This window comes from Falco cherrug, chromosome 7 (assembly GCF_023634085.1).
Source record: "Falco cherrug isolate bFalChe1 chromosome 7, bFalChe1.pri, whole genome shotgun sequence".
Taxonomy (NCBI): Eukaryota; Metazoa; Chordata; class Aves; order Falconiformes; family Falconidae; genus Falco; species Falco cherrug.
Window position 1 is genome coordinate 20,154,254 of NC_073703.1, and position 15,328 is coordinate 20,169,581.

Below are 15,328 nucleotides of genomic sequence, written 5' to 3' on the forward strand. Positions count from 1 at the left end.
TGAAAAGGCTATGATGTAGATAACCTTCAGTTACACAATCTAATCTGTTCACTTAGAAACTTACTGCTGATTTAGAAGTGAAATATGATACACAATGAAATGTTAATTTAAAAAGTTTTAATTCAAATAACAATGTTCACATGCTCACCATCCTGCTTGATTCACGACATGGAATCACGTTTTGGTTAAGATCTCATTACTTGCATTGTAGCATTATGAAGCACTAAGGCAATGACATGTTCTGAAGACACATTTACCTCATTGCTCTCCTGGCTCTCACGAGCAGGTTGTACAAGAGAGGGCTTGCGCTGCTGGAGGGAGGCATCGCTGTTCACACCCTTCTCTCTGGGCATTTCATGACCATGCATGGGTAAAGCTGACCCTGCATATATATGAGCAAAGATTTTGCAAAGCTCAGAGTTTATTTCTGCCTTTTAATATCATGAGGGCAACAGCTGCTATATGATCCCGTGCCTTTGCAGATAGAATAAACATCGTGCATGAGTTGTAATCCTTGTTGAATATGCTTATGTAGGTAGAGATTATTTAACTGATTTTCCCAAATGATCTAAGCATTCAGTGATTACCCCTCTAATTTATTTCTGTGCCAAGAATAACGAGTGGGTTAACTGCTTGTGATGCAGCTCTGGCTGGGGAACAGAGAGAGGAGGTTTCATGTGAGTTACAGCAACTAACTCTGGTGTTCATGGGGGGAAAAGGCCTCCGCCTTGCCTGTGTAAATCTCTGTCAGCCCCCATTGCTGCCTCCAGATTACAGGGCTTTTCAAGAGAAACAATTAATTATCTTTATAATCAATTTGTCAGGGCCATTAAGGCCTATTAGTGCAGCCAGGGCCCTGACACAGACACAGAAATGGAAAGAAGTAGGCTGGAAAGAAAAAATAATCTGTACTGCATGTGAAAAAGGTGTTTCTTCTCATAGAAGTTTTTTGGATGCTTTCTGTGGTGACTTAGGGGCTAGGCTGGCTCTGGTTTTCGCATGGCCTTGGCATACATTGTTCAGAAAACAAAGAGGTGCCCAGCTGTGAAAACAGAATATGGATACCCCGATAGAAACTGTTGGAAGCAATATGAAATCTGTTTGTCCAGCAGCACATGTCTGAAAAGCAGCAGTGCGTGTGTTTGATAGTCTGAGAAATGTCAGTAGGCCACGTAGCCAGGAAATAGTCACAGGGCTTATTTCAACCTCTGTATTGATAATCGGGCCTTCAGGAGACAAAAAAATAAAAAAAAAAGAAAAAGGCTGTTTTGAGGGCTGCCCCTTCTAATTAGAAGCTTTGTAAATGTATGCGAAAATAAGTCTAAATAAAAGTTTCTGTGGAAGACCTTCTTCAGTATACTTGTTACATTTATTATTAGGAGCTGTAAAAATCACTTCAGTGTCAAGCATCTTGTTGTCAATTATATTTGCTCATCTTAAAACAATACAAGAAGTAAGACTATTGACCCATAACATTTGGCGATATTGACTTCTCCAGTTTTGAAAAGGCTTTCAGAAAGACTTGCTAGTTGAGGAGCAAGATTTATGGGGAGAAGCTGTATCTTCTGGTAGAGGACAGCGTAGCTTTGGAAATGATGGGCAAGCCTTTAGGCAAAGGGATTGAGGGACTGAAACCAGCTGCACTGACTGGGCTTCTCTGAGAAGCTTGCTTTAATGCTTGTCCCTGCTTTACCTGCTCTGAAAACAAGAAGCAGTTCAGTCCCTAGGCTCTTGCTTTAGCACTTTTCACAAGTATTAAAATCTCACACATTTAAAAAAAGATATGGCAGTTACAGGTTTTCAGCTTGCACACTGGATTGAACTGACAGATGTGTAAAGAAAAGATTTAGCTAATGAAATCGATATAATGTGCACTTTTCTGTGAAGTCTGTGCTGCCTAAAACCATAGAAACGTAAGACATGAGAAACACTCATCCAAGAGTGGTAAATTCCATGTCTGCCCTGTTAGCTTTACACTGTAAATATTTTCACTTTGAATCTTTCTGTACTGTCTGTATACGTTTTAGCTAGATGAAAGCATCGTTCTGATTAGGGCCTCTTGGCATCACTGTGCTATAGGTTGTGGCATGTGAACCTATACAACAAGGAAGATTTCTCTGGTAATGCAGCAGAGTCAGGAAAACTTCTGACTGCGTATTTCTGAGATTTAAAGCTGAAGTTTAAGTAACGATACACCCATAGTCACATACGTTTATCTTCTCAAATGCTAATGTTTTCTGAGTAAGCAAATGCACAACCAGTTTTAACCAGCAGCACTCAGCTAAGATTGAAATCGAGTTCCCCCCTTCCTGGAGACACATGGCACCAGTGAGTTTCCCTGAAGAGCTTCTGGTTTGGCAAATGTAAATCAGTTTACAGATCTGTTTGCAATATAAATGCTTAGAAAGCTGGACTGAATCTAATCAAATGAGAGAAGAAGTGAGGTTTGGACTCTGTATCAGTATAAGCAGCGTGATGACTCAGAAATTCTCATTTAGTACTTCACATCTTTTTGAACCTTGTCTGCTGTGTTGGACATACCCAATATTAATCTGTGACCAAAACTTGATTTTGTAAATCTTGAACCAAAATCATACTTAGTTACTTCTCAAAAATATCTTACTGAAAATGTATTAAAGGTTGTAATTAATGGGGCCAAGTGTAAAGAGCACGCATGTTTTCTGAGGACTTTTGAGTGACTGAGTGACAACTGGTTTCACTGGGTCCATATACAGCCAATACTATATATATCTCCAAATGAAAAAGAATGCACATCTAAGGATTTCTTGCGCATGCCTGCGGGCATATCTTACAGGACCACTTGAAAAATGTAATGCAGTTATCCAGGGAATGAAGCAAGCAATCTTAGCTCAGATGAGGTGTGGGTGCCTTACCTCTGTAAGGCGGAGGATGCCTTTCGTCCATAGATGGGGAATCTGCAACTGAGGAGATCTTTGTGCTTGGAGTGTAGGTAAATGCTATGTAAGTGTAGATACATAATTATGTTACCTTTGCCAGTAAAGCCAGCTTAAAAAGTCCCCATCTATGGCCACTTATTCCTGCCTCTGTGCTGCAAGGATAATTTTTTAACCAGTATCACTTTAGTTAGCCCCATACTAACAAGAGTAACATACATAACAAGAGTTAGCTTGGTGCAGCTGTGGAGGTGGTGATGTGGTACAAGGGCAGAAACAAGTGGTCAAGTAGCATGAGAAGAACACAGGGCTTCCATCACATTACTGTATATTGCCCACTGATTTTATGTGCTGTGGTGTACCGAAGCCCGGAAGATAACCCATGACATATTTTGGTTTTTTTCTGACAACAACAGGTCAGGAAATAATGCAGTATCTTCCCACACTAAGCACTTTCTGTTCTATTAGCCTCTCTTGTATCTTGCCATCTTGAAACTGCTATATAAAATTAAAACTTTTAAACTTATTTTAAAAACTTGTCATAAGTTTTATGTGTATTATTAAAAAGATTAATATTAACCACACTGTAACAGTTACAGATGAAATATTCCACCAGGGCATACTGCAAAACCACATGTTGTCCCTGGGAGCTAAATTTTGCGATTGATTGCAGACACAGCTAAAATAGGGTATGTAATATCATGGATAACCAGATGTCTCCTTAGTTGCTACAGACTAAAAGTGACTGAAAAGCACCCTTAAAATGGGAAGTACGTGATGCTCAGTAAATTTGTCTTAAATAAGATCTTTTGAGGGTTTATTGAAACAGGGAGTTAAAACCCATAAAACTGTGTTCTACTGTAGTATTTTATAGCAAAATACTACTTGACACATTCATGGCTCAAGCTTAATATATTTTTGCGTGATAATGGTTTTGAAAGGGAGCCACAACAAAACCATCGCAGATAGTGGTGACATCACTGTGCAACGTAAACATCCAATAATCTTTAGTTAAGAAAGCTGCAGGGGGCACACGTTAAAGTAACTTGAGTTCCTTCCAGTGACAGAAACAGCAGTCTTTTTAATGTGCTTTTCTTTTAACTGTTCTTAATATATGGAGGTAAAACCAAAAGTAAATGCTAAGGTGGAAAGGGTTCATAACCCTATGGGCATGACCACAGGAGCTTAATCCCCTTACTTACCTCCTCAAAACCTTACTGAAGTCACTTTTATAAAGCAGGTGCTACTAGGACAGAGCTACCAACTAAGGTAAAGATTACACTGGAATTACTGGGTGTAATCTGGTGTTCCTGCTTTTAAGTACACTGTTAGTCCCTTGACTTGATGGACTTGTGCATGTGAATTGTAAAAGAATAGATGGAGTCTTGTACCAGTTGTAATAAGAAAACCTAAAACAAACCTTGAGGTTCTAAAAGTAAAAATCTGAGCAGCAATCAAAATGAATTATAGTTTATAAATGTCAGTAATTTAAGTTTCCACCTTTTTGCAGTTACCCAGTGAAGTCTTTCTTATATGAAGAATCAAGATGCCAATGAACTCACCTTTTGCAGTATTATCACTAAACTCTGTTAGCAGTATAACAATTTCCAGTAGATGTTTTTGTGTTGAATAGCACAATTTTCAGTACATATTTTCACGTTGTATATGCCCTTCTCATTAACAGAAACGAGTCACAATTATTTCCGGTGGTACTCATAGCAACCACTATTATTTGTGCTCAAGAAACTGGAGAAGTGATCTCACGTTTCAGAACTATCTGGGTTGGAAACCCACACCTCTGCAACCCCCTGTCCTCCCGGGCTTCATTCCTCCTCATACATGGGGATTTCTGTTTGGGTTTCAGACAACACTTTTGTCACTTTGTATCTGGTACAAGGGTTCCTGGAAAATTTCTGGTTTTGAATATAGAGCTGTTTGCCAGCAGGGTAATTAAATCAATCAATTTTATTATGCTGTCCCTGGGCTGCCTCTCCAAAATACTCACAGTTTATAAGTAACAAAGAACTTTATCCTGATGTGCGTTCCTTCCTCACTTCTGCTTATCAAAGTTACCTGTGCAGTTAGTCTTTGGTACTTGTTGCTTATTGTCTGGGCAAGCGTTTTTAAGAATGAACTGGTACTCATGCTTTCAGAAAGCAAAATATGAAAAAAAGAATTCTAGCTCAGTGGAGCATGTGTGGCACATGTCTGCGGTGTAGGTGTTTATCGGACCGGAACCACATCAGCAGCGAATATGCGCCTGCTTAGGCTTCATGGCTGTCTCTGATTATTTTTACTGTCCCCTGTTTACCAAATAAACCTGGAGAAAGTAGAACAATTCAGAATATCTGACAATTTGATGTCCAGTGGCTACTTACAGTGAAGCATTTCATAAAATCAGCCTTGATCAGCTGCAGTGCATTTAAATATACAGTCCCATTCACAAAACTTCTGTCTGAGACGGGAAATAGAATAACTTCACAGAAAATTTCTGTAATAAATTAGCTCTGCTGGCATGAACCAAGGTTAAAACTCACAGATAATGTTTTCTTAAACAGCGGTCATGGATTTTGTCACTACACAGAATTACACAGATTACAAAGGTTCTCTTAAGACCTGGTCCAAACCAAGGAGTCAAAAGAGTTTCTTTTTATAAGGGTATCCCAAAATAATGACCAAAGAGACTACTCTTCAGCTCTACAGTGGTAAATTCTTTAAAGTATTTTAAAGCTGAAAATAACCTTGCTTTGCTACTGCAACCTACTTTTAATTCTACTTGTACACTTGCCATTAGCCTACAAATTGAAGTGATATTCTGACTGAACAGAAAAACCTTGCACTGTGTTAAACTAAATGCCTTTTTTTTTTTTTAAGGTGTTAAACAAGAGATAACAATGACTTTAGAACAGCGGGAGTTTAAGAAAGGCTGACTGGCAAAATGGGTTGTGTTTATACCTGGTCAGGGCATATCCAGCCTCTGGTGTGATCTTGAGGTGTAGGCTTTAACCTGTTCATGACGGGTAACGTATAGATGGTTGGGATTTTGTCTTAACAGTTCCAGTGTGTGAGAGGCCATGAGTTATTGGAAGACTGTGTTCACGGTGTCTTGGGCAATTATCTGCAGTGTCTTTAGAAGAGGCACCCGCAGTGGAACATAGCCTTTCAAACAGGAAGCAGATATAGGAAGCAAGCTTTAACTGCGTGGAAGTGGGAGGAAGATAAGAATCATTACTAGACATCGTTACTGCTTTAATTTTTTCCCTGGGGACTTGATTCAGCAAGACACTGAAATTCTGTGCAATTTTAAGGACATGAATTTCCCATGGCTTTCTTTAAACCACTTTCTTGTTTCTTGAGGTGGAAACAGGTACTTTCTTCTCTTGCGGTTTACATGGTGAATTCTGATTTTCTCTTCCCCTTTTTTCTTTATTCTTGAAATGTTGAAATCAGGTGGCAATTACAAATTTAGAACATACAATATCAACTAAACTGCTCAACATCATTGGTAATATATAGGCATATTTATAGCTAAGTATCCCAAGACTACATCATAGGGCAGCAAAACCGTCTGATCTCTCAGATCTGATATGAATTGTTCCCTTTCTGAGCCGCACACACCACAAAACCCACAGGAAGTTGTCTCTGTAGTCGCTGCGGTTCTGCAGTTTCCTTCTTCCCCATCTTTAAGTGGTCAAAACATTTCTTAAAAAGTTAAGTCAACACAAAGTAGAGAATAGACTTCCTGTGCTTGCAGTGTAACAGATACACGTTCCTTCAGCTAGAAGGAAGGATTCACACATCTAATTGTCCTTCTGTGTCCTTTGAATCAATTTAGGGTTATGGTTTGAACTATACTGATTAAATAGAAGTTTTATTTTTAGGTTTCCTACCAAGAAAATATAATAGTACTTTTTTTAGACATCTCCCACTAGCAATTATTTAAAGGATGAGCAAAGCACTTGCTTTTCTTCAGCTGTTGACTTCTGGAAGCCATCCTGTTTTCAGGACCTGAAAGGGCAGCATCAGGAATATGGTTTAAAATTCTGCTTCTTCAGCTAACAGATGGGACTTGGTATATATCTGTCTCTGACTGAACGTACTATATATAGGGCATATATATGCATAAGCAGTGACATGTATGTATCTCTCACTATATATATCGATACGTGTGTATATATATACACGGACACTTACTGTTTCCTTAAAGCCTTTTTAAAGGGAGTCCATGAATGCACTGGAATCCCAACAGTCTTACAAACATAGAACTTGCTCATTTTAGCAATTAATTTCATAATACTTTATTAAGAATCAAAACACAAAAGTTAAACCAGAGTATCATTCAAGGTTTCTTTTCACTTAATATAATTATTTTAGGTTGATTTGACCAACATTTGACAAAAATGTGATCTGGCATTTTCAGTACTGTTGATGGTAGATTTGCTTGTGAGCAGTTCAGTAATGAGGAGATGAAAAAGTTCTCCCGAAGGAAGAATTGGAAAGGACAGGAACATCTTCCTGATATTGCTTTATTTAAAAGCCAGCAAAAACATTTGCTGAAATAATTTGTGTCTACCAACAAACCTAGCATTTCACCAGTGCTAATAGAGTAAGATAGCATTTCTAGCTCCTCTAATTCATATCAAGAGTACAGATGGAGTTTTAAACAACCATTGGAAGGAAGGATGAAGGCAGATGGGGAGGGAGGGAAGGAAAGGAAGGAACAAAGGAAAAAACAGGAAAAAAGAGAGTGAGAGGAAGGAAGGAAGGAAAGAAATGAATCCCATTAGTCTCTGTGGGCCGGAAATTACGTATGTCCTCTCCCAGACTGGTGAGAGATCATCTGTGGTCATTTATATCCACTGCCAGATGTTTCAAACCCCTCGATAGAAGTCCTTGCTAAATAGACCCTTTCCTTGTGAAATTCAGTGTATGGATTGATGGCATTTTCTCATCCAGTGCAAGATGATAGAAAAATGGCACCTCCATCTTCACTGGAACTTTCTTTGCTTTGTGTTTTTCTTTCACCTTTTTATTTGCTCCCCATCTTTCTCCCAGTACCCAAACAACTACTTTTCTTTCCCACGGACCTTCCCCCTTATTTTAGGGATCCATCTCCAGCTCTCTGTGTTCGCATGCCTGTGGTCCTCTTTCACTCCCCTGCCATATGCCTCACCTTGTTTTACAGTCTGTAATCTCTTGTTTCCAGCCCGTCCTCCTCACCAGCCTGCAGGCATTGCTCGCCCTCCCCAGAACTGTTCTTACTCAAGTGGGGGTAGGTGAAAGGGAGGGATTACTCTGACCTACTCTTTATCAGTTCAGTGTCCCCCGAGTTTCCTTTCGTGCGTCTCCACACCTTGAAATCTCCCCCCTTCTTCCTGCCGTGATCTCAGCCTTTTCCTTCCTTCCTCCTCCGGTGAATACTCGTAGACTCCGGCAATGAAGCATGCAGGCATAAAAAATGTCACATTCCACCTTCTGCATGTGCAGATAGTTTAAAAATCAAATACCTGAGCCTTAGTTACATCTCACAATTAACAAATCAAAAGTCTGCAATAGTGTTTTCGTGGCAGGGGCCGGCAGAGGAGCTTTGGTGAAGGGCTGTGCTGCAGTGTAGGAGGACTCGCGTGGGGCTGAGCCCTACGGAGCTCAGCGCAGCCTCTGCGGGAAGACAGGAGCGAAGCCATCGTGTTGGGGTACTCTGGGAGCAGCCGGGTGCCAGGCAGCCCCCCGAGAGACAGGGACGGTGCTGACGCAAGCTAGAGGTTACTGGAGCTTTGAGGCTGTCCTGGTGTGGTCTGGGGAGGGGGTTTGCTGTAAGGGAGAAGGTCCTAGTGGGTTTCCTCTGCCCTGCAGCACCGTGTTCTCCACACGATGGTGGAGGAGTTGGCCCTTCCCCCCGATTTCAGACTGCTGCCTTGGGAATTTGCTTCAGCTATTTCCTGGAATATGAATTTGTTTATTTTCAAAGGAGAACAAACGTAAACCTCATACAGTAGCTTCGGGTAGGGCATTTCTTTGTAGAGGAGTGATTTGGATCATTGAATTGTTGCCTATTTTTAAGAACTTAAGTGCTTCTAGAAGATTGCAGGGAGCACAAAAGCAGCAGGTAGCACATGAGAAGCACAAGTGCAAGAAGGTTGTGGACCCGGTGCCTTTTACTGTTACTTGTACCGCGTGGAGTGTTTGCAAAGCATGCGCAGAATACTCCAGATTTTCATCTAGGATTTGATCTCCCCTACTCTCACTGGAAGCTGATGTATCTGAGATTAGTTATGGAACTTTTGCTGTAGTCTAATATTCAAAGAGTAAATGAATCAACCTAGTAAGCTGTGGCCCATAGCGATGTGGCTGATACACCGATCGTGCCATCTTTTCACTGAGCCTTGAAGCACTTTAGCGGGTGATTCTTTTGGAAGTGGTTTGAATAAGTTGTGAGTTGGTCCCACAAGAGGTGGGAGCAGGTGGTCACCTCTCCGCCGCCAGAGCCCTCCTGTTGCGGGCAAGCAAGAGCTTGCGTGAAGGGACCTGTGCCCTGCCCGTGCCCACCCCCCTCAAAATATTGTCAAATTTTCAAAAAGCCTTTTTGTAAAAGGAAGAAATAATTTTTTGCAGTGTTTAAGTAAACACTCACTTCGTAAAAGTCACAAAACCCTTCACCTAAAATCCTTGAAATTCATTTTTTAAAGCCTGAGGCAGCAGTTCAGGGAGCTATAGGAAATGCTAAGGCTATGCAGTCACCACCTTCAACCAAATCACATCTCCCACGTTGTTTTCTTTTTGTATCCTTATGGCTTTTATCTCAAGAACGAAATGTACAATTCGGAACTGGCGAACTGGCGTCCCGCCCCTTCGAACAATAGCCGGTCTGGGCAGCGGCACTCGTCCCGCACTGGTGGCTGGCCCCGGCCCGCAGCCCTTCGCGCCAGGCGCTTGTAGGGCCGAGGGCACCGGCCCGGCCCTGCCCGGCGGCACCGGCCCTGCCCGGCCGCGCCGCCCCCCGCCCGCAGGCCCGGCCCGCTGCGCTCGCTGCGTTTCAAACCGCCCCCCACGCTCCCATAGGCTGCGGCCGCCCGGCAGCCGCTCGGCCCCCGCCGCCGCTGCCCGCCGCCACGACCATCGCGCGGGGGAGCCCGGCGGCGGGCGAGGTCTGCGGAGGCCCCCGCACCGCGCGGCGGCCGGCGGAGGGATGAGGCCCGGCGGCTGCATCTGCCGCTCCGCCGCCGGTCGGGGTGCGGGGTCGGCGGCGGGGCCGGGGGGAGCGGGGGCCGCGGCGCGCTCCCCCTGCCCCCCCCCCCGCAGGCGGTATGGGCCGTGCCGGCAGGCAGACATGTCAGTGGCTGCGCGGGAGGAGAGGCACGCGGCGGCGGCCGGGCGCGGGGGGGGCGCGCAGCGCGGCTGCTGAGGGGGCGGGCGGGCCCGAGGGCTGCGGCGCCGCTCCCGCCCTCTGCGCCCCGGCGGCGGCGCCCCGGGCGGACTCGGCGGGCCCCGGGCCGCCAGGCGCCGCCGGCCCCGGGAGAGGGACCGGACTTTTATTAAAAAGTTGAGCCTCCGCTCCCGTCCTCTGCCTTCCTCCCTCCTCCCCCGTCCCCGCCCTCTCCACGCCGCCCTCCTCTTCCTCCTCCCCCCGCGCCCTGGGATGTTTATTCGGGCAGCTGCGTGAGGCGCGGGCGGCGGCGGGGAGTTTCTCTCCCCCGGCCTGAGGAGTTGCAGGCGCGCACACACGCTTCGCCCTGCTCTGGGGGAGAGAAGGAAACAAAATGTCTGCCAGAGCCGCAGCGGCTTCCACCAAGGTAAGGCTCAGCCCCAGGGCGGCGGCGGCGCTCCCCCCCCGCTCCCATCCCGGCCGCGCCCCCGGCGCGCTTTCGGCAGAGCCGCCTTGCCGCCCCTGCCCCACCGAGCCCGCGGCTCCCCGCGCCCGCCCCGGCTGGGGGCCGCTCGGCCGAGGGGGTGGCGAGGGGGTGGCGAGGCGGCCCGCGGGGCCTCCCGGCTGCCTTCCCCGGGCGCCCGCCGCGCCTCCCGCCTGCCGGCCGCGCCAAGCCGACGCGCAGGTGCCCCGCAGCCCCCCGGGCCCGTGGCCGCTGCCCCGCCGCCCGCCCGCCCGCCTGGCTGCTCCCTGCCCGCCCGCCAACCTGTTGGACGTGCGGCGGCGCCCGGCTGGCGGACGGGGAGCGCCGGGGGCGGTGGGACGGGGCCGCGCTGAGCCTGGGCGCGCTCCGGGGCAGGGGCGGCCCGCCCCCCAGGCAGAGCCCCCCCGGCGCAGCCCCGGGCGCGCTCCGGCCGGCAGCGGGGCAGGGGCGTGCGGGCGGGCCGTGCCCTTTTGTTCCAGGCTGGAGCGTCGGGTGGCAATTAGGGGAGGTTTAGCCGGGAGAGTCCAGTACTGCAGGATTTTTTTTTTTTTTCCTGCAGCCGCTGAATCGGTTGGGAATGATTGTTGCTGACATACGGTAAACAGATTTGGGGCGGCGGTAATCCGTCAGAAACTGGTGCCGGCCCTCCACCTGATCCGTAGGTGTCGGTGCAGGTGTACGCCGCGGGTGTGTACTCTGACCTCCCCACGCACCGCCGCGGCGGCGAGGGACGCGGCACGGCCCCCGGGCGAGGAGGTGGAGTTAGGAACGCTCAACAGGTTATTTCTTCTTCCTGCGAGATTAAAAGATTTGCTCTGAAACTCGTTTGGATTTAAATTTCAAACTAATTTTTCGCTGCGACTCCCGAGCTGCTGCCCCGGCTCCAGCGGGACGAGCCCCCGCCGTGCGGTAGCCGGTGCTGCGGGCGCCGCTGGCGCTCGGCCCCGGGCTGCTCCCGGGTGAAACTCGGCGGTTTCGGTCTGATGTCACTTGCTGGTATGCGCTTACTCAGGACGGATGTTCCGCAGGCTGCAGCAAAGTGCGCACCTCACCGCCTTACTACTGAAAAACTTCAGGCTACTTGAAATACTACAGTAGCGGTAAATTTACTAGTGGGAAGATATCGTTAGCTGTGCTGATTTTAGCAACTCTGGAGTCTTATGTTTACTTTCCAGGTGTATTCAAGGCAAATTCAGCTTCCAGAGGTTGATTTGGAAAACTTACGTGCCACTGTTAGCCTACTGAGCTTAGTGGCCCTTTCTTAGTATGCTTTCAGAGTTTTTTTTGGGTTTTTCCAATTAAATTTTTAAATATATGTGCACACACTTCAACAGCAAACACGTACTGTTGGAGAAGTAATTATTTTGAGGTAATACTTCAAACTGGTGGTATCATCTAGCTACAGAGAAAACATTCTCTTTTCCCCTGTTCACATGCGTTTATATTAACAACAAATAGGACTCGAAGATAGATGTTGTCTTTACTCCTAAAAGGAATAGTATTATGTTAGATTTTCAAAATACTCTCTTAAAATACAGCTGTCTTACAAGGCTGTGGAAAAACATTGCCTTCCACACATGCGCCATCTTAAAAGTTTTGGGGTGTTTTTTTTGTTGTTTGTTTTTTAAATACAGAAATATTATCTCTTGTGACTGTAGGCTGGTGTAAAATTGGAAGTTCTGTCTTACCGTAGAAGGTTTTTGAAGCTTTTTCCTGGTCGTGGTCATATCAAGTTGGCCCTTAGAGCACATATACAATGTCAGTCAAACTAGTTATACCGAAAGGTATGTTAATACAAGGATGTTGCAAAATATGGTTTCCCTTGAGTTTAACTCTTCAGTAGTATAGTTTCACATTTTATAAAAATCATGTATTGGAAATAGCTTATCTTTTTCTCGGGGCGGGGAGTTACAAGCCCTGTAACTTTTTCCGAGTAAATTCTTGTCTGTAATAGCCTTTGATAAAAGGTATTTCTTACCTTTTTGATCTTCATCACAGAAACGTCTTTAGATACTAGAGTCTTATGCATACGGTTCATATGAATTCCTTGTCAAAGCAGAAAGGCTTTCAGTAGACGGGTGGTGATATTTCTGCTTCAGCCATTAGTTCCGGGGCTACTGTTTATATAGTTTTAATAGTTGGGTGGGGGGTGGAGGGGAATTACAAAAAATTTAGAAATAGTAGAATATTGGAGTACTTTGGTGTTCAGGTTGTGGATCTTGTTTCCTTCAGTTACCCCTTCGGACATGGTATCAGTTTTCTCATATTTGGGGTTGTAATGCATTAAAAAACCCTAACCCAACTCTGAATGTTAAGTAACTGTCAAGAGAAGACCATACTTTTTAGCCTTGTGGACCTTCTGTCCACGTCCACATTTATCTTGGCACACCTGACCAGAAGGGAACTAAAAAAAAAAAGTTTTTTTATTAGTTGAATAATTCGTACTTGTACGTAAGTTAAGTGAATCTTGTCTGGTGTGATTTGATTATGTTACACTCTATTTACAGTCTTCATGCTACCTTCCACTGCCCTTCAGTTTTGGTTACTTTAACTTTCCCCAGCTACGCTGTAAAAGAATGTGTTTTTGTTAAGGTTTTAAATGCTGGCTGTAACAGTTGGTAGTAAATGTAGAAAATGGTGAGAGAAATTAAATCGTTTGCAGTCTGTAATCTAGTGGTGGTTGTGACTGCAAAATGTAAGTGGCCTAATTTCTTCTATGTCTTATTGAACAATACTAATGGATGCTGTGGGAATGACTGTGTCAGGGTAGTGAGATGTAAAGCTCCCCACTTCTAAGTTGGGTGTTCAGAGATAGTCCACATTGGTTACAAAAAAAGTAGAAATGCTTTTAAGTGGTAAATGTGGGAACAGAACTTGTTGAATCCTTGAGCCTGTTTGAATGCTGCACCTGAGTTCTTGAGACTTCCTTCTAGATTTATATACTTGCATAAAGAATATTTCCCAGTCTTTCACCTCAGTTCTGTAATTAATTGGATTTTGGTTGTTGTGTCTGTCTAGCTCCAGGCACGTATCTATTATCTACCACTTCGATCAGAAGTTGAGAACTTGATCAGTTAACAGTTCAAGACTTCTGATTGCAAGGACTCTTTGGTTTCCTCTGCTAGAGGGAATGACCTATCGTTCTTGTAAATCCCAAACCCTGCTTGGAGACACCAGTGTATTTGTTTCTTGTAGAGGATACACGCACAAGCTTTTGAAGTGTTTTTTAATGTGCTGTAATTTATCAGATGGCTAAGTTTAGAGCAGCATTTTGTTTTTCCTCTTTAAGTCTATATGAACGTCACAATGTTAGATCAGTTCTCAGGTTGCTGGTGAGATTCTCTGACTATAACAACGAAGAAGAAATACATATGTAAAAATGCATCTGGGGAATTAAGACCAAGTATGAAAATAAGCTGAGGATTTGATTTAACATCAGAACCTACCTTCTATTTGGAGGGAAGGGGGAATATTCTGTAAAATGACTGCATTTAATTGTGATAGTGTTCGTGTAAGTTGTATTTGGACCTTAGGAAATACTTATTCAAATGTTTTCTTTTCAAAGAAGAAATTATATAGATAACTTATATTTTGGAGTTGGATTTTCTTAAATTCTTTGACTGTTACCGTTATGACTATAGGAAACTTCAGCTGCCAAATGATAGTTTACTTGTGCTTTTCAGCATGAATTTTGTTGTAATGTGAGAAGAGCCATGAGCTCCAGTAGGTATTAAGTATATTCTGGAGTTTGCTTCTGCTTTAACATGCAGCACAAAGATTAGTGTAATGTAAATAGAGCTTGAAATCTGACTGTGCCTGCGAGCTGGTTCCACTTCTATAGAGTGGAAAATCAGTAAGACCTTATCAGTGACCAGCTAGCTAATCTTTTCAAGGAAAACATCTAGAAATGGCTTATTGCATGTCATAGGTATTCCAACATGCGCATTGTACTACTGCTTAATGTACTATGAGAATAGATATTGGGCTTCTGTATGTGCAAGAAAAATGGCTCAAAACATGGTATTTTTGAATTGGTGCTTGAAGTCAAGAGTGATCATTAAGCTTGAGTGTATGTCTGTATTAATGCTACAACGTACTGTTGTGGTTAAAACTTCCTGAACTTCCTGCTGTGAGGATGTGTGAAAATAACTTGTTACTAAGTCCTCAGTGCAAGAATCTGAGTTGAAAACAGAACAGTAACTAGTGAACTATTCAAACTGTGAATTGTGCTGAATACTTTGGTTTTATTACTTGAAATGGTATGCAAAAGTATTGTCTATCTTGGGTCAAAGCATTTATTTGTCCAAAAACTTCATATCAAAATTGGTGAAGTTCTGACCAAGGACTCGGCTGTCCTCCCATTTTGTTAGAGGCCATGCCAGTAAGCTTGCGATGTGACATAGGATCCTCTCTTCTGTTCTGTTCCATGAGCCTCTGTGACTAGATGGAAGGTGATGTCTTAGTCCATAGGATGTCTGAAGTCATGTAGTCTGTATGGCAAACTACCCTTTGTTAAGACAGACAGGGGTCATCTATATCCCCTAAACTTTTCCTGGTTAGTGTAGT

General features: G+C 44.4%; 1 protein-coding gene across 9 annotated transcripts in view; it reads left to right on the forward strand.

Annotated features, from left to right (window-relative positions):
- Positions 1-15,328, forward strand: part of TJP1 (tight junction protein 1) — a 198,960-nt gene that overhangs the window by 112,842 nt on the left and 70,790 nt on the right. The window contains exon 1 of one of the 9 annotated variants that reach the window (XM_055715965.1): positions 10,292-10,705. The exons of 7 other annotated variants lie outside the window; for them this stretch is intronic. In XM_055715965.1, coding sequence (XP_055571940.1) covers positions 10,673-10,705 — 33 coding nt within the window. In that variant the 5' untranslated portion in view covers positions 10,292-10,672. Of the gene's footprint in view, positions 1-10,291; positions 10,706-15,328 lie in introns of those variants that run through there. One more of the 9 variants, XM_055715969.1, reaches the window with a different exon arrangement.